The sequence below is a fragment of the Pararge aegeria genome, chromosome 16 (genome assembly GCF_905163445.1).
Source record: "Pararge aegeria chromosome 16, ilParAegt1.1, whole genome shotgun sequence".
Classification (NCBI taxonomy): Eukaryota; Metazoa; Arthropoda; class Insecta; order Lepidoptera; family Nymphalidae; genus Pararge; species Pararge aegeria.
In genome coordinates, this window is record NC_053195.1 from 120,603 (window position 1) to 140,202 (window position 19,600).

At 43.0% G+C, this 19,600-nt stretch overlaps 3 protein-coding genes across 3 annotated transcripts; 1 reads left to right on the forward strand and 2 right to left on the reverse strand.

The window, feature by feature from the left end:
- Positions 1-3,623: 3,623 nt before the first annotated feature.
- LOC120630728 lies at positions 3,624-4,539 on the reverse strand. Its single transcript, XM_039900017.1, has 2 exons — positions 4,367-4,539; positions 3,624-4,269 (listed from the first exon to the last, which is right to left on the reverse strand). Exons 1-2 carry the CDS (start codon positions 4,408-4,410, stop codon positions 3,663-3,665), a joined length of 651 nt encoding a protein of 216 aa, XP_039755951.1. The 5' UTR covers positions 4,411-4,539; the 3' UTR covers positions 3,624-3,662.
- A 6,008-nt stretch (positions 4,540-10,547) lies between these two features.
- LOC120630581 (TAR DNA-binding protein 43-like) lies at positions 10,548-11,690 on the forward strand. The gene has a single exon (XM_039899846.1). The coding sequence runs from the start codon at positions 10,717-10,719 to the stop codon at positions 11,602-11,604; it is 888 nt and encodes a 295-aa protein (XP_039755780.1). The 5' UTR covers positions 10,548-10,716; the 3' UTR covers positions 11,605-11,690.
- Positions 11,691-13,016: 1,326 nt separating this feature from the next.
- On the reverse strand, positions 13,017-16,235 carry LOC120630580 (serine/threonine-protein kinase ICK). Its single transcript, XM_039899845.1, has 5 exons — positions 14,967-16,235; positions 14,839-14,901; positions 13,894-14,004; positions 13,290-13,486; positions 13,017-13,218 (listed from the first exon to the last, which is right to left on the reverse strand). The coding sequence occupies exons 1-5, from the start codon at positions 15,797-15,799 to the stop codon at positions 13,157-13,159; spliced, it is 1,266 nt and encodes a 421-aa protein (XP_039755779.1). The 5' UTR covers positions 15,800-16,235; the 3' UTR covers positions 13,017-13,156.
- Between the last annotated feature and the right edge of the window lie 3,365 nt (positions 16,236-19,600).

Below are 19,600 nucleotides of genomic sequence, written 5' to 3' on the forward strand. Positions count from 1 at the left end.
CAAGGTCACGCCCAGAAAAACTGTGGAAGTCTCTATTTTTAGTGATTCACCATTTATCATTATATTTTTATCAATTTTCTTTACATTTGGTAAGATAAATTCGACACACTTTGTTTTTTTTGCATTTAAAAGTAAGTTGTTAACTGTAAACCAGTGCGACACATGCGACATAACACGGTTTACTTCATCAGAGTTATCTTTACTCCTATCAGTCTTAAAAATTAGAGATATTTCATCTGCAAACAATACAATGTCGCATGTTCCACTGACATGGTACGGTAGATCATTTATATACACTAAAAATAGAAAAGGACCCAAAATCGAGCCTTGTGGGACACCCATTGAGGTATTTGAACCCTGAGACTTTGCATCATTTATGCAAACTCTTTGGGTTCTATTGCTGAGATAAGAGGCAACCAAATTTAGTGCAACGTTTTGGATACCATAGTGGCTTAGCTTAAGAAGCAATTAATTAACGAGTAATTATAAATAATTACGAGTCAGGAAAAACTAAATCTCGTGATGTGGATTTTGAACTTATTGTTGATAACAATAAAGTGACGTCTGACAGGAAGGTTGCTAATACTTTCGAAAACTTCTTTCAGAATGTTCCCATTTTGTTAACAGATTATCTAAGCTCTTCACCAATAGCAGCTCAGCGTATATTGAGAGATAATGTTAAAGAGTGCAATGTTTTATTTAATTTTAAACATATATCTGCAATAGATATTGTAAAGAATTTCAGGTTATTAAAGTTGAAAAAAACCGGTGATCTGTGGGGTATGTCGGTGATGGTCATTTCTAACATTATTGACGTTATTGCCCCTTCTTCTTCTTCTTCTTCTGGGCAGTTTCCGCACGTAAGCGCTTCGCTTGTTGTACGTGAAATTTCCCAATGTTGCTCGCTACTCCAGCCATCCAAGCTCGTTCCAGAATCCCAGCATGCCGCCCAGGTTGCTGAGGATTTCTGGGATAGTGGCTGGTGATCCCAGGTAGATCTCGCGTTGCTCTGTCACGCCCGTGCACTCCAGCATCACGTGTGTAGGTGTTTCATGCATGCTCTGCAAAGAGGACTGTCGGTGACACCTATAATGGAAAGATGTCTGTTTAAGGAGCTATGTCCTGTTATGAGTCCCACCACCTTCCTAAGTTTGCTTCTATCCAGGCGGAGTAGTTTGTTAGTTAGGTGTTGGTTTAGGTTAGGGAAAGCTATTTTGGTTTGTTTACAATCTTTTGCATTGGCCCAAAGTTGGGAATGCTCCCTATGTGTTTGTTCATGTAGCCATGTTTTGTACTCACTGAACGGAATCGGTACGATCGGTTCTGGTCCTACTACCTTCAGTGTTGTGGCTTGGCGAGCTAGTGAGTCCGCCGCTTCGTTGCCTGGGTTCCCGTCATGCCCTTTGACCCACCTTAGGGTGATGTCATTAGAGGCAGCGAGTGTTTCCAGGGCGTTGTGGCAGTCGTATATGAGATTAGAGGTTGTGCTGCTGCTGGCCAGGGAACGGAGAACCGTTTGGCTGTCAGAGTTTATGATTATTTTATTGTTCATTACCTTTCTGTTTGTCATCGCTATGGCTGCCAGTGGTGATGCCGACGCACTCTGCTTGGAAGACAGAATTGTTCTTACCAAGTGGGTAGCTGATCCTCATGTTTAGCTCCGGGCATACTATACCGGATCCTGTGCCTGTTTTGCTTTTGGAACCGTCCGTGTATACTTCGATGGTGTTTTGTTCTGTTTTACTACTTTGTTCTTTTCCTAGGTTTATTTTGTATTGCCTGTCTAATATGTAGCGTTTGCTAATTCTGTCGCATTTCCACTCTAGTTGTGGTTGTCTTTTGTACGCCTCTGCCAGGATTTTGGTGTGTGCTGTGCTGGTGTTTTTCCAGAGTCCTGAGGTTTTGAGTCTCAGGGCTGCAAGTGTAGCCTCTTTTTTGATATATAAGTGGAGCGGCGGGATGTCCAGTATGGTTTCAAGCGCCGTTGTTGGTGTCGTGCGCATGCCGCCAGTGATGGCTAGGCACGCTTGTCGTTGAAGTTTTTGTAGTTCTAGCTGGGTGGTTATGAGTTCTGTTCTTGGCCACCATATGAGTGCAGCATATGCCAGAGTACTCCTTACTACTGCTAGGTAAAGCCAGTTCATTATTTTAGGTTTTAGTCCCCAGGTTTTACCTAGCATGCGTTTACATTGGTGTAGTATAATAGTTGCTTTGTTTGTTTTGTCTTCTATGTGCCTTTTCCAGCTGAGCTTACTGTCCAAGGTGACTCCTAGGTATTTTACTTCATTAGACAGGGTGAGGCTCGTGTTAAACAGGGTGGGTAATTTTGGTATGTCCGGTTTCCTTTTGTTAGTGAAGAGAACCAGCTCTGTTTTCTTAGGGTTTACTGAAAGATCGTTTTCCTTACACCATCTTTCAATTAGTCGCAGAGCTCTTTGCATGATTTCGCATAGCGTGTATTCTAGTTTACCGCTGATGAGAATAACAATGTCATCTGCGTACACTATAGTGTAAAATCCACCTGTGTTGAGCTTTGTTATAAGGTCGTCGACAACCAGGTTCCAGAGGATTGGTGATAGAACTCCTCCTTGTGGACAACCTCTGGCTACTATTCCCTTTGTGGTTCCGTTTATATCCACTTGTATTATTCTGTGCTCCAGTAGCGCTGTTATCCAACTGCGCAGTGTTGGGTGTACTTGGTAGCGTGATAGAGCTTTGTCTATGCTGTTAAAAGTTGTTTTATCAAAGGCTCCTTCGATATCGATGAAAGTTCCTAATGTTGATATCTTGTTTCCTAAGTCTCGTTCTATTTTGGTTACAACTGAGTGTAGCGCGGTTTCGGCTGATTTGCCTGTGTTGTAGGCGTGTTGGTTTGGGTGTGGGGGTAGGTCCCTCAGTGCACCATCTCTTAAGAATCGGTCCCCCAGTCTTTCTAGCGTTTTCAAGAGAAACGACGTCAGACTTATTGGTCTGAAGGATTTCGGTAGGGTGTAGTCACTTTTTCCTGGTTTTGGGAGGAAAATAACTTTGACTTCTCTCCAAGCCAGTGGTATGTATCTGTAGGCTATACAAGCCTTGTATATAGCTGTTAGCCAGGGTGTCAGTTGGGTCTGGCCCCATTGTAGGAGTGCTGGAAAGATGTTGTCATTTCCTCCCATCTTGAATGGGTGGAAAGTATTAATGGCCCATGTTAGTCTTTCTGGTGTGACTATTTTGTTTGCGAGGGTCCAGTCTTCTTCGCTGGGATGTCTTACTCCGTGATTGTTCCAGTCTGGTGCATTTACTATTTTACAGCCTGGGAAGTGGGTCTCAATCAGTGTTTCGCTCATCTCTTTGTCGTTCTTTGTGTATGTTCCGTCATGTTTTTTCAATGAACCAAGTGTACGGTTATTGTCTCGGGCCAGAATTTTCCTGATTCTGGCAGCACCGTCACAAGATTCGATGCTGGTGCAGAACTTCTGCCAGGAGTTGTTTTCCTTGTCTCTGATGCGTTTATTATATTGGTATTGGGCCTCCTTAAATTTGTCCCAGTCTAATTCATGTCTGGTGTTTTTGGCCCTGTTGAACAGTTGTCTCAGACGTTTCCGTAGTCTTTCCAAGTCGTGACCCCACCAGTTGTGTTTTGGTGTTTGTTTGGTGTTGGTCGTTTTTAGTGGGCATGATTACTCATAGCTTGTTGTTATATGTTTGGTAACTGTTGTTACATTTTCCTCTATGTTATTGCAACTGTGCGTTTCAGTCGGTTTCACCGCGTCTGTTTTATTTTTTAAGAGTTCTCTGTATTTTTGTCTGTTGGTCTTCCTTGGATTTCTTTTAGGTATCCATTGCGTTTTTATTAGGTCCAGTTCGTAGCATATGCGTCTGTGGTCGGATAGTGTAGGCTCGTCGCTTACGTGCCAGTTTTTTACCTGGTCGCTGATCTCTATCGTCGCTAATGTTAGGTCTATAATGGTTTGGTATCTACTGGACACGAACGTTGGTTCGGTGCCCTTGTTTAGTATGGTTAGGTTAGTTGTTAATAGATAGGAGACAAGTTGCTCACCTCTTTTATTATTTGTCGTACTACCCCATAGGTTATGGTGTGCATTGCTGTCCACTGAGATGATGAGGTCCTTGTTGTTCACCTCGCAGTGTGTTATCAGGTCTGTTAGTTCTTTTGGTGGTATTTGTTGTTCAATTGGCATATATAGTGACGCTAGCACCACCGGTTTTGGTGTCGCATTCATGCCTTGGTGGAGTCCACTCTTTATGACGACTGCTGTCATGTCTCTGGAACAGTATTGTGTTAGTAGTATTGCAGAGATACATTGTGGAATGTAGATGCATGTTCTTGGTGGTTCGTTTACGCTGTTTGAAAAGATCTTACCGTTGCAATTTCCAAATCCGCGTATGTTGTTGGCTCTGACCCATGGCTCCTGAATCAGGGCGACGGTGTCGGCTTCAACCTCCAGCTGTCTACGAAGGGTGGCCGTCGCAAGGTGTTTATGCTGGAGGTTGGTTTGGACGATTTTGATTATGGTGCCCTCTGCGCCGGTGGTTTCGCGGCGCGGGCTGTCGGGTCTTCTGTGTTGGTGTTGGCTCTTTGCGGGTGGTCGGCCTGACCCTCCGTGAGCAGCGCCTCAATGTTGTCGAGGACAGTGCCAACGGAGGGTTCTGGTGTCGTTTCCCGTACTCCACATGGCTCGTCTACCTCCATTCTTGGCCCAGGTGTTGCTGACGTTGCCTCCTGTTCGGGTGGTACGTCGCTTAGCCCGTCGTCCGTGAAGAAGCGTATGTAGATCGAGCCCGTGGAATAGGCGACTTTCCGGCCGCGTGCTAGGATGTTGGGTAGCTCTTCCTTGGGTATTCCTAATATTAGGAATACTCCAGGAGGGCTGCTGGTGGTCTTTTGGTAGCTGTACAGGGTCCACAGCGATACGTTGTACCAAGGGTTTTGCAGTGAGAGGACTTCGTAAAGGTGTCCAATCTCCGCATCGAAGTCGGGTACAAAAAGCCCTGACCTCACCCTGACCGGTATGTCGGATTGTTGTATCACTGTGAGCCCTGTTCCCACCTTTGGGGAAGTCAGTTTGGGAACAAGTTCCTTAAGCCAGGATAGGGCTCGGTCGTCATGGCACCACATTTTTAGGACGCCTTCGCTAAGGAAGGCTTTTCCCTCAAATGCCGGTGCGTATTTTGTTTGCCCTTGTACCCGAGGTTCAAAACAAATTGCGAAGATCGCCTTTTGTATTTGGCCTTGGATGTTGTTCGCTTCGCTTTGTGTTAAATCTTGTCTGGGTGCAGTGGTAATGGCAACACTCAGGTGTGCTTGTACTGCTTTGGCATAGGAGCCTCCCGCGTCGTGTGTTTGTTGGTGGTCAGTACGTGGTCTCTTGTGTTCGCCCCTTGGCGAGATTGTGTCGTCTAACCTGTTTCTTTTGTTATGTAGGGGGTCCGATGACGATTTGGCGTCGTTTCGGTTCCCTCCAGCTGTTCCACGGTTACGTTTCCTTTGTCGCGGTTTAAACCTTGAGTTAGGATGTTGTTGATTGTTTGTTGTTGTTGTTGGTGTTGTTTTTGTGGAGGGTCGAGCGGTGTTGTTTCCACCGGAGCCCGTTGCGCTCTGCGTCTGGTTCGGGTTTCCATCGGGATCGAAATGATCACCAGTGTACACTCCGTCCCTGACGGTAGATTGCCCAGCTTCGGTGGTGTTGGTGCTCGACGCTCCCGAGGTTTGTGGGTCACGGTTTGGTGCCGGTCCATACCCACACGCACGTTCACCGGAGGAGTGGCCCGAATCCGCGCCGGTGTTCGCAGTATAGCCGCTGCCTTGAGGTGGCAGTTGCTTCCTACTTGCACCGTCGCCGTTTCCGGCCCGGCCCCCAGTGTACGCGGGTTGGTAGTCGGAGCCTCTCCGTTTCCCGCCTCTGTTCCCTACTCCGTCTGTCAGTAGGTCGGTCCGTACGACGTCAGTCTGTTCGTCTGTCCTGCTGTTCGCCTGATTGTCGGTCCGTCCGTCAGTGTGTCCTTTGAGTTTTTTCCCTTTCAACTTGTTTCCTTTCCGTTTTGATTTTGGGGCTACAAGCGTCCAGGCGTTATTTGGCGCAGGTTTGGGGATCGCTATGGCCAGTGCTGTCAGGTCCAGTGGGCTAGCTGTGGTCGGTTTTGTATGTACAAAAGGCGGGTCATTGCCCCCCCCAGAATACGAGGGGCAGCCTGGGCCCTGGGCTCCGCTTGAAGGCGTTACCTGGGTGCCAGGGTGGGATTCCCCGGATTTCTCCGGACCCACCTGGGGTAGTTTAAACTGTATCTTTTGATCCGTCATTGTTTATAAGGTCGAGTTGGGAGGTGTGTAGCTGTGTGGTGTTGGTGTGTGTATGTAGGTATGAGTGTCTGTTTAAGTGTAGTGTTGGTGTGTGTGTAACTGCCCAGTGGGTGTACTACTGGTGCAGTTCCTTCTTGCCCGGGGTCCTGACGAACTCCGGCTATCCGCAACCCTGCCGACCCGCCCGGTTCCATGAAGGTTGGCTCGTCTAGCTAAGCTATTGGATGTACGGGTGCCCCATCTATTAACAGTGTTGCACTGTTGATACTGGGTTCAGAGACATTCATATAGTTTCGCCGCGCCGGGAAATTGCCCCTTATCTAGCTGTAATTTTTAATGAATGTGTTGATATGGGTATTTTTCCGAACCTAATGAAATGTAGTAAATTAATACCCCTTTTTAAATCCGGTCATAAAAATGACCTTAACAATTACAGGCCTATTTCAATCTTGCCAACTCTTAGTAAGGTCTTTGAAAAAATTATACTTTATCAACTTTTAAATCATTTTAATGTAAATAACTTACTTCATCCGGAGCAGTACGGCTTCACTAAAGGTCGTAGTACAACGGATGCAGGCGCAAGACTCATAAAGCATATTTACGATGCCTGGGAACGTTCGCAGAATGCCATTGGTGTTTTCTGTGATCTGTCCAAAGCATTCGATTGCGTTGAACACAAAACGTTGTTATTAAAACTAAGCCACTATGGCATCAAAAACGTTGCACTCAATTTAATTGCCTCTTATCTAAGTGATAGAGTTCAAAGGGTATGCGTAAAAGACATAAAGTCTAAGGGATCATCTGCCTTAACGGGTGTCCCACAAGGCTCAATTTTGGGTCCCTTATTGTTTCTGGTGTATATAAATGATCTGCCACACCATGTCAGGGGCACTTGTGAGATTGTACTGTTCGCAGATGATACATCTCTCATTTTTAAGACTGATAGAAACAAAGATAATTTTGACGACGTAAACCGTGCTTTGTCACATGTGTCAGACTGGTTTACTGTTAATAACTTACTTTTAAATGCAAAAATTTAAACATTTAAAAGATGTACATCGGGGTACAATATTGATATGATATTAAAAAAATACCATTAATAAATAACATAATAAAAGACCACCACTTTTATAGAGACATAACGCCACTGTGTGGCGCCGCCATCAGACTCGGTACTTCGTCGTCACCGTCACCTTCGCCCCATATAGTAGTGGCGCGGCGCGACGGGCCTAATGTGTTAGTGGAAAAAAAAAAAAAAAAAAATTAAACTAATTGTTATTTTACAATATCTTCTAATATAAATGAGAGCACTTTGTAGTGGTACCTTTTGTATTTTGTTTTTTTTTTTTTTTTAAACAGAACTGAACCTAAGTGATCGGCCTGCGGCCGGGCACCCGTCTTTTTCATGTTCTAATCTAACCTTTTGAAACTAGTTTGGATTCCTTTAGACCTAAGCCCACCGGCAACTACGACTAACTAAACACTGATCTAGCTATCTGGCTTTCATCAGTGTATCAACAGCAGCATAACTAGTATTAAAGTAGTAATGAGTTTTTATTAATGCATATATTCACATTAAATCTTGAATCTAAAGTCTAAAGGAATCCAAAGACACCTGACATTGGCTAATCTCTGTAAAGCCAGTAGAGAAAAAAAAAAAAAAAAAAAGGAATCCAAACTAGTTTTAGTTTAGGTTTTTGGTTAGGTTAGGTTAGGTATATGAATAAGACCGGTTCTTCAGACTTAGGTTCAGTTCCGTTAAAAAAAAAAAAAGTACTTATTTTCTATTTTGTACTCTTATAAATATATATTATGAAAAATAGCGATTCGTTTCAAAAGTTTTCATTAGTCACATAATGTTAAGGGCGCATAGGTTCAGATGAAATTCAATCATAACAATTCTTATATGATTTTTTATTAATGCAATTAATATTCAGATTAAATCTTGAATCTAAAGTGTAACGGAATCAAAACTATATTTAGGTTAGGTTAGGTTAGAACATGAATATGACGGGGTTCAGTTCAGTCAAAAATTATATATATTATTTACTATTATTTATATTTGAATGAGAATGAAAAACATAGCAATTATTTTGAATAGTTTTCAGAATGAGACAACAGTGTACAATAGTACTTTAGTATAATGCATTTATTTAGCTATCGGTTCTTGTTATCGTTTGATAAACATTTATACATTGAAAAATGGTAAGCGGTTTGTGTAACGATCTTGCGCATCTATATTTACAAGTGTGTGGGCAGTTCGTGTATTGATTCTTCGATACTTTTGACATATTTTTAATTTTTTTCATTAAAAATGTCATTACCAGTAATATAGACATAAGGCAGTCTAAGTCACTTTGTATTTTTAAGAAAGCTGTCAAAAACCACTATAGTTTACATTGAAGACAACTTGTAATAGTATTTACTGTTGTTAATGTATTTATGATATGTTATAGTATATATTAGTTTATTATAATTTTTTTATTTTTTAATATTGTGTAATCTAGTTTAAGTATTAGTATGTAGTTATTAGTATGTATTTTTTTTTATATGCACAACCTGCAGTATGTTATCCTTTTGTTTTCCTTATCCTAAGGTTGCCTGGAAGAGATCGCTACAAAGCAATAAGGCCGCCTTTTGTATACTTCTTCTGTCTGTGTTTTCTTTTATTCTTCTTCTGTATTTTTATTTGTGTGCAAATAAAGAGACAGCAAAAATTTCAATGGTCCAGAGCTGCATATTATATGCAGAGGCAGCTAAAATCCATCCCCCTTCTACTTCAAAATCTTATGCTGATGTAGCAGCTACCACTCCTGCACAATCTAAAAATGAAAATCATCTTTCCTCAAACTTCAATTCATATGTACCTACCATCAGCAACAGTTCTCAAAAAATATTGTGTTTGTTCAACTTTGTGTACCTCCTAAACAAACTGGAGGATATGACAGTTCCATGCATGAATCAATTAACAGTAATTACAATAATCCTAATTCACAGATGCCTGATGGTTATGTCTTTAAACATAATTTTGGAACATTTAATATAATGAATAACTCTAATTCTAGTTTAGATAACATTTCTAATACTAACTCTACACCGTCCAACTTATCACTCTCTAATTCTAGTTTAAATAACATTTATTAACAGTAATCTACACCGTCCAACGTCGCCAATTCGTTATTGACAGCTCTAAACCAAATCTTTAATTATGGACCACAAAATCCTTCGGTGGAACTGTAGGAGTGGACTGTAGGAGGAAACCATAAGCAAAAAATCTGATATGATTTACTTGCTAAATAAATATAAGCCTATGGTTATATGTGGCTCTCTGAGACATGGTCAAAACCAGAGTTTTCGTACAGGACTTTGTTTGGTGTATATTTGATATTTGATAACCAACATAATAAAATTTTACGTATAATTAAAGAGTTTACTACTTTATGAGTTAGGTATGTTGTTTATTTTGATTGTGAACACCACAGATTAATATGATTTTTTTTCTTTCCCATAGGGAAAAGGTACATCGCCGTACAGCCATGTCTTCACTGTGGATTATAATATGCCCAAAACTAAACATTGTTGTACAGACTACAAATTTCGATCTCTGCATTTTTGCCATGGATACCTGCCTTTTAATTTTTGTGCTAAAATAATGCGAAATTTATGATTGTATGATCATACATTGAGTTTTTGTCTTTACTAATGTCAAAACGACTATTGTGGTTATTATGTGGCTATAACTTTAGGCGACATTAAAACGTATAAGCCAAAACAAGGCAGCGTACAAGACATTGGCGAAGTACCTACCTTGTGCCCAGTTGGCACAGACAAAAGCCAAAAACAAGAATTGAATTGAACTTCAGGCGAATCAAAGACGAGCGAATAGAATTTCAAAATGTCAAATTGACTATTCTCACTTATTTGCTAATGTGTAACGCAGACAACATTATACGGTTATTCGATCAAATTAATGACAAAAAGCGAGCGCTCGGTGGTCGAGAACTGACGAAAATTATGTAGCTTGTTGTACGTCCAAATACTCTATATCGAAAAGCGAAATGAGCGCTCACTTTCGGCGGTGAATGTGAGCTTCGCAAACTTGTACTAACCCTACTAGTTTATTTAAACATCCATACTAAATGTCGATCAATTAAGAACTCCTATCGTATTGTTGGTATCCTCACTGGTAACAAACTGCTAGATGGCCCTACTCTACGGCTAAACGTCATATTGACACGCAACGTCACACGTCAACGTCATGCGTAGACCACTTGCATTATATCAGGTCCAAATAATTTAATTTTAGAGAAAAAACTCAAAAACGTTAACTTCGGGGCTTCTTTATGTCCTCGAGAATGCGATAATGTAAACAAAGATGTGCGGTGCGGCAGAAGCGGTCGTGTGCTGAAGCAATGTCGATCGAGTATGTGGTGGTGAGCGAGGGCGAACAGGACGAGCCCATTGAGCTGCCCGCCGAGGAGGACGGCTCGCTGCTGCTGAGCACCGTGGCGGCGCAGTTCGCTGGCGCCAGCGGGCTCAAGTACCGCGCGGGCGGGCGGCTGCGCGGCCTGCGGCTGGCCGACGAACGCGTGCTGCCGCCCGCCGAGGGCTGGGCGGCCTTCCGCTACTTCTGCGCCTTCCCGCGCGCCGACGCGCCCGTGCCCGCCCCGCGGCCGCGCTGCTCGGACCTCATCGTGCTGGGCCTGCCGTGGAAGACGGGAGAGGACGCCGTGCGCGACTACTTCTCGGCGTTCGGCGAGCTGCTCATGGTGCAGGTTAAGCGCGACGCCAAGACCGGCCTGTCCAAGGGCTTCGGCTTCGTCAAGTTCGCAGACTACGAGGCGCAGTTGCGCGCGCTGGGTCGGCGGCACATGATCGACGGTCGCTGGTGCGACGTGCGCATCCCCAACAGCAAGGACGGCGGCTCGGCGGCCGACCGCAAGGTGTTCGTAGGTCGCTGCACGGAGAGCCTATCGGCCGACGACCTGCGCGAGTACTTCGGTGCTTTCGGCCAGGTGACGGACGTATTCGTGCCTAAGCCCTTCCGCGCGTTCAGTTTTGTCACGTTTCTGGACCCGGAGGTGGCGCAGTCGCTGTGTGGGCAGGACCACATCATCAAGGGCGTGTCGGTGAACATCTCCACGGCGTCGCCCAAGCGCGAGCGCGGCGGCGCGCGCTCGCAGCTGCTAGGCTGGGGCGTGCTGGAGCCGGGCGCGCCGCGCGTGTACAGCTGGCCGCCCGACGCGTGGCAGCACGCGCACGCGCCGCCCGACGCAAAGCCCTACCTCAAGTACGACTAGTGCAGATCCCTCCTTGTTGATAGCTCACAGATTTTATATAAAGTAAATGTGTAAATAATAATATAATATAGAATGATAAAGTTGTTCACCTGTATTTTGATTACTCCTCGGTGATTTTGGTTTGGATGTAAACAAATATACTTTCATAGATGAATTTTTCAGCTAAGGATGGGACTTGCAAAATTCTTCAATTTGTATTTGACGAATATTTTGTCCATCAGTTACCAATACATCCATTTTGTACATACAATTATTCTTTACCGCGATGAAAAAGTTACTATCTATTCAAATTCTCTGTTATGTAAATGTTCTTAAAAATGAAAAGACTATAGATTTATTCCGTACACAATTAATGCAATAATCCTTACTTCCTTACTTATATTATAAATGCAAAAGTTTGTTTATTGGTCTGTGTGCCCTTCCTATACACCCTAACTAAGCAAACAATCAACACAATTTTTTGCATAAGAGTTAGTTGAACGGACGGACACTTACATAGGCTACTTCTTATTCCAGGAAAACAAACAGTTCAGACAGGATTTGTAAAAAACTGTAATAAATACTGATAAAGGACATAGGCAACAGCTAGTTCATAATGAACAATATCTTGGATATCACGTCCGCCTGTTCACTGGGACATTCACATTAACCCTTTACAGCAGGAACTGGTCTCCCATACTTATCAGTTCCTGCTGCATCATATATACAAATGACATGTAGCATTAAATAATTCTGGATTCTCATTAAAACCAACTCATGAAGGCTATAGCATTCCTCTCAAGCTATAACTAAGGTTGGACACAGCATCAGTCAACAACAAAGCAGTTTTCAACACAGTAATTTTAATTCCTTTGTCAAGAATTAATGAATAAACTTTTAATGTCATTTGTTTTTGAATAAAAAATTGTGCCTGTCTGATTTGAAACGAATGTTATGAGGGAAACATGCATTTTATATTTTATACTAGCTCGTTTGTACAGTAACTGTTGTTTCCCCGCGACTTTGTTCCATAAAACTTCTTGAATTTATGCTATTCTTCTCAGTGATCCCCAACTCTCCGCGTAGTATCGCACGCCCGCGCTTATTGTTTCATTTAAGGGTCGAAGTGATACATTATGTTGACCTAGTGTATAGAACTGTCTGTCTTTTACTACATTATCATCATCATCCGCAGCATATTAACGTCCCACTGCTGAGCGCACGCCTCGTCTCATGACTGTTTTATAGCATAGGTCCACCGCGCTGTTCCTGGTTTGGTCGGCTACACCATATCAGTATCTAGTAGGTACATATAACAGAACGCCAAGTCATAACATAACAGGTAGGTACATACATACGCACTCTGAGGAATAAGGAAACAAAATAAAGTTTTTGAGTTTAAAGAATCCTGTAATGACGTAAGAAACAATATGTTTCGTGAGTATTCGAAGCATCTTTCGACTCTTGATTTATTAATTTCCGGCTGACTTACTTATTTGATTTTATTTACATCTTTTAAATTACAAAACATTCATCGAAACGTCTCAACAAACACATGCACCACTAGACCCCATCAGCGCAGATACTTCGCCGCCCAGTCCACGCGCGGCGCGCCGCTGCCCACCGCGGTCGCTTCTGAAACGGCGACACACATCGTGAGCGGACTTCGCGCCCCGCGGACTACACCGCGAGGGTTCCGGCCGTACCTTGGCGCGCGCGCAGGGCCAGCGGGTGGAACAGCGTGGTGTCGATCCTCGCGCCCGCCACGTAGCGCGCGGCGCCCAGGTAGGCGGCGGCGGCGGGCGCGGGGCGCGGGGGCGCGGGGCGGGGCGGCGCGGCGCGGCCCGGCGCGCCCAGTACGCTGCGGCCGCGCGCGCGCCGCGCCGGCGTCGCCACCTCGCCGCTGCGCGGACACACCGATGACACCATGTTATGCCGACATACGGCTTGGCTTAGTAAAAATGTTTTTCTCAAAATGCTTCGAAAGAGCAACCTTCTACGAGATTGTCGAAATTTTGAAGCTCTTTAGTAAGCTACCGGCCGCTGAAGTTAACTATTAATTAAAATTGAGCTCCTTCACCCAGCGGGACTCCACATCGTAAAAGACATTTTTTCTGCGGAAAACAATGAAATATCCCTTCAGCCAGCTTGATATCTTCTCGATCATTATTATATGACTTAATAGCTTACTTTTCAACTTTGATTCCTGTGAGTCAAAATTACAAGAAGCACTTCTAAAGTGGAGTGGTTTTTGATGCTTCAATATTGGTCGTGTACTTGCACGTTGCCCGAGGTGTATATCATACATACCCCAGTATATCAGCAAAGCGGTCACGTAAAGGGGTAGGGGCTACTGGCTGTACGTTGGTAGACGCGGGAACAACTGCAGGGGCATTTTCAATCTCTGCACGGATAGTATTCCTTTAATGCAAACAGAACATATTGAATGTTATTTGAACACTTTATTACAGATCGAGTAGTCAGTCTATTTGGACTACATATACCTGCTCTCAAAACACCATTATACCCACTGTTAAGTGGTGGTATTTTCTTGTTGACAAATTATTAAAAATAAACGATATTATTGCCGCTACAGTACAACTAATAATAAATTTCAATGTTGACTAGAATTAGCCTGTTATTTAAATAATCCCAGTATAAACGAGTCTGTCATTCTTTCCAAAAAACTCGTACATCTAAAACATAGTAACTTTATGAGGGTTCATCATATAGTCTGAGAGTTAACGTTACATTCTAGACAGTGATGCTACGCCGACTTCTTATCATCTTTTTACAATAGCTCCCGAATGACGTAGGTACATGTCATACTGAGCTGAAATATCGTCAGCTGCTGCTTGTAAATAAACACCTAGTTTAAATACTTATTTTAAAGTACGAAAACAGTCCGTCGTACCGTCAGCTGACGCAGTAAAGATACAGATTATTCGAGCAATGCATAGAATCTTTAGGGTTTATTTTTAATAAAACAAGACAAACATATAGATGATAAAATGCATCATCTATATTTACTGCTGTGACTGGATATAAGACCACTGAACACCATTCACTATCCAAAAATATTTACGCACTCGCGATTTCATCGCTGGTGTCTTTGAAGTTGGAAGATACAGCTACTGCTGGCAAATTGCAAAAATCTGTCGGCTGTTATGTGTTTTTTTACTAAATTAGTAACAGGCACTTACTAGAATGATGATAATGCTTAGTAGTTACTGTACAATCCGGTACTGTACTGACCGTCTGGGCCGCGACGCCGGCGGCGGCAGCACGAGCGCGGCGCCGACGGCGAAATACGGAAACCTACACAGACGCAGTACAAATTAGAAAGCAGAATGCGGCGAGCGGTCGCGCCGCGCGGGCCGCACCTCAGCGCCTGCGGGGCGGACGGGCGCTCGGGCGGCGCGTAGCGCAGCAGCGCGGCCAGCAGCGCGGCGGCGGGCGCGCTGGCGCCGGCCACCACGCGCGCCAGCGGCACGCCCGCGCCGCCCGGGAAGCGGAAGCGCAGCGCGGCCGCCAGCGCCAGGCCGGCCGGCCACTGCGCCGGCGCGCCCAGCACGGCGGCGATGCGGTGCAGCTGGTCGATCTCCGAGCTGCCGGGGAACAGCGGCCGGCCCGTGTACAGCTCGGCCATGATGCAGCCCAGCGCCCACAGGTCGATGGGCGCGCCGTAGTGCGTGTCGTGCAGCAGCACCTCGGGCGCGCGGTACCAGCGCGTGGACACGTAGTCCGTGTAGGGCGGGCGCGAGCGCACCTCGCGCGCCAGCCCCAGGTCCGCGATCTTCACCAGCTCGGGCCCCGCGCACAGCAGGTTCTCGGGCTTGAGGTCGCGGTGGAAGAAGCCGTGGCGGTGCATGTGCGCCAGGCCCTGCAGCACCTGGTACAGAATGTTGCGCAGCACCGGCTCCGGGAAGGGCCGCTCGGCGTCGCGGATGAGCTGGTACAGGTTGCCGCGCATGTATTCGAACACGAAGTACAGCGTGTCGTTCTCGCGAATGACCTCGCGCAACTTCACGATGTTGGCATGGTTGAGCTTCTTCAGTGATTTTACCTCGCGAAGGTTCATAGCCTCGTCCCAGGAATAGTATTTCCGTTTCATGCGTTTGATGGCAACTTTCTCCCCGGTGTCGCGCCGCTGCGCCAGCGCCACGGAGCCGTACGTGCCGTCGCCCAGCTGCTGCAGCACCACGTAGCGGTTCATGGCGCCCGCCACAGCACCCGGCGCGGTGCCCTCCTATCTTAAACTGCTCGCCATCAGTTTCACGAAGATCACCTTGCCTTTTTACTAAAAAGATAACATAAATACCTAATATAATGCCTATAGCTGGTTCCCAAATTTTTATTCAATAATATTGGATTCGTTTGTTATTCTCCATTAAGAGCACCATGGTAACCATAACCAAAGTAAATAGATTCTAAATACTCATGTTGTGTTTGTATACTCATTGATTCATATAATGCCTGCCATCTTATACCGATTCTTTACGTTGGCCAACATTGTGGACATTTTTCACTGACCTTTAATAAACTACGCTGACCGTAGACAGAGAAGTAAATAGACGAATGGTTGGCGTGCCGCTTGTGAGACAGAGCATATTTGAGAAGTGTTGCCATACATTTTTTTTACCCCGATTCTAAAGTCCCAGATTTCAGGTCTTCTACCACACTTATAGTTTGTTGGTATTTGTTTATTACTATTTGTTCCATACAAAATTTATTTATTTATTTCCAACTTACGACTATTTTTACAGGAATTTTCCAAATGCACTAGCGTAGATACTTATGCCTACCTACATACTAAACTTTATCAGTGTAGCAAAATGTATTCATATTCATTCAAAATCATTTTACAATTTAACAATCATTGTTCTATCTTGTGTGAGATGAAAGCGGAGCGGCTAGCTTCCAGGCAACTTTGTCATTAACATTATAAATCTATATATATACAAACTAAAGATGATTTTATAGTAGGCTAATAAACAGAAAGTGTCATAATTATATCATCCAGCATATCTCCATACAATGAAAAATCAAAAGCTAAATTATTCACTGACCAGTGTTGGAACAGCGTTAGGATACAGAACCGTTAGCTTGATCTTTTTAATGACCATATTTTTATGAAAGTGTTTGCTGCAAATCTTTGAACTCTTTTTGGGTGTCCAATGAGTGCGACCTGTGAATTCAACCCATAGCAACAATAAATTATGGACCGTAGGAAAACTGGAACTAAATATTTTAAACATAATTTTTAATTATAGTTGGGAGATTCGTTACTCCGCATAGTATAGTTTTAAGTTTACTTTTCTGTACATGAAAATGGTCAAAGATTATCTTCGATGGATTCCGAAATATTTCGAGTATAAAAAAAATTAGCTTTAGACTTTACAACGTAGTGCTTGCATATTTTTTGGAGTCAACAAGTGTTTTTCTTACAGTTCCACCAAATAATTTTTTTCTCTAATACATCAAAATCGTATCATACATCCATGGAATTAAATTTATGATTATTGACACATAAAACTTAAAATTCTATAATTTTAATAAATCAAACTGCGCAGTTTGGGCAATTTTCATGTTGAATGTAGGCAACACTGCACTCTATTATACTTTAGGTTATGTATGATTAAAATTAGCATAAAACCTTATAAACGATCTATTTTCTATTGCAAGTTGTGTTGTATATTATAGAATAAACGATAATTATTTATACTTTTAGCAAATCAAAAGTATTGTACTTAAGAGTGGAACGACAAATCCGTAAATTTACGTTCACTATCACTTTTACATCCTAAAACACTGCACCGAACCATGTTTTTGCAGAAATTCTTCACGGAAGCTGGTTATTAACAATGTCAAATTAGTTAGGTCTGTATTTTTGTGCTCACAATCCGTTTATCTTGAATTTCTTACTAATAAACTTTTATTAGCAAGAAATTCAAGATAAACGGATTGTGAGCACAAATCTCTTACTAATAAAACGATGGCTAACTGTCAAACTTGTTTCGCAAAGTGCTTTGCTAATCCATGAAAAAACCGGCACGCGGTATGAGACAAAAGACCCTATCGCTTTATCTCGTTTATTTACAAGACTTATGCATAAGTTGTTTTCTTACTTGTGTGAATGCGACGGATGCTATCCATTTATATATAATTCCTAAAAATATTCATCAGTCATCTTAGTACCCATAACACAAGCTACGCTTACTTTGGGGCTAGGTGGCGATGTGTGTATTGTCGTAGTATATTTATTTATTTATTTATTTGTCTGACGGCGCGTCAAAGTTTAGAGTGAATACGGCCTGTCAAAGTCACTCTAGCGGAGCGTCGCGTTTATGGTAGCGGGGAAAAGGATCGCCATCTTGTTTTTCTCGAGAGGCGGGAAGAACCAGCGCGCCGTTTTTGCGACGAATCGCTGTTTGTTAACTTAAACAAATTATTTTAAGATAGTCTTTATTGAAATACTGATAATTAGTAATATAAATTGAAATAATTATTATTGTGATATAATACATACTAGAGGAATATAATAATTTTGTGTTTGTACTGACTTGTGTTGTTATTTTAAAAGAAGAGTTGTTAATTTACAATAAGTTAAGAAATGAGTTTAGAAGAAGGCCCTTCTGCGCTTTTATCAGAAGTGGGATGTAACAAACAACAAAATGAAGCAACACAGCCGAATAAAATAAATGCCGAGCAACTTTTGTGTAACATGGAAGCGTTGCTTACCCGAGTTTTAGAAGTGCAACAAGTTCCAACAGCAAATACTAATCAACACCACTTTTAAAGTTTGATCCGGATGAATCAGATTCTAATATTGAAGATTGGTGTAAAGTTACGGAAGTAATTGTGCAACATAAACGTCTAGAAGGAGTCAACTTACTCGTAGCTCTAACGGGTGCCCTAAAAGGTCGTGCAGCTTCGTGTCTTACTAAGCTAAATTTAAACGAGATTACATGGAGTTCAGTTAAAGAGATTTTAATAGCTAAATTTGCTAATCCAAAACTTATGCAAGACCACTTTGATGAAATTCTACGATTCCAAATAGGCGTTAAAGAGATACCGTCCGAATCTGCTCTTCGGTTATGGAACCTCATTGAAAGAATACCTAAAACTACGATGTCTGAAGAAGTCATAACCGGATTCGTTATTTCAGTGCTGTGTCAGAAAGACTACTTGGTCCGTCGCGAATTATATGCACAAACGATTACGAGTCGGGCTCAATTATTCCGTGTACTTGGTGGAATATCTCTAAAGCGTCGTTTAGATGGGGAAAATAGAGACCCTGAAGCTAAGCGAGCACGTACCTTAGAGAAATTTCCTGGCAGGTGTCACTTTTGTGGATTGCCTGGGCATCGTTTAGTCGAATGTAGGAAGCGGCGTGATGATTTTGAAACTAAATCCCTAGAAACTTCGAGTTCGTCACGTACTATGGAAAAGAAAGGTGCTATGATCTGCTACACCTGTGGCCAGCTAGGTCACGTGGCGACTTTTTGTACGGTTGGAAAGAAAGGTGGCGGAGCTACAGTTAAGGAAGTTCATCAGTGCGAGCACCGCCCTTCCAGGGGTACTTTGAAGACATCTTCCGGTGAGACAGTCTCTTTTCTTTTTGACAGCGGATCATCTTGTTCTCTTGTAAAAGAAAGCTTCTCTAACAAACTTGGGGGTACTGTACGTGAGAGTCTCGTTTATCTTAGTGGTATAGGCGGTGATGATATACCATGTACCATCCAAATTCAAAGTGATGTGGTAATAGAAGCATTTTCAGTAAATTTAGTTTTTCATGTGGTCCCTGATAGTCGTGTCTCTGATCCTATCATAATCGGGAGGGATATATTTGAGCAAGGGTTGTGCGTTCAAATTGACAATGACAATCTTATATTTCACTCAAAGAAAGAAATTCATATTTGCAATTTAAATTTAAACAAACCTGACTTTAAGGAAATTGACACAGATTTACATGGAAGGGATAAGGATTCGCTAATATTATTACTAAATAAATATT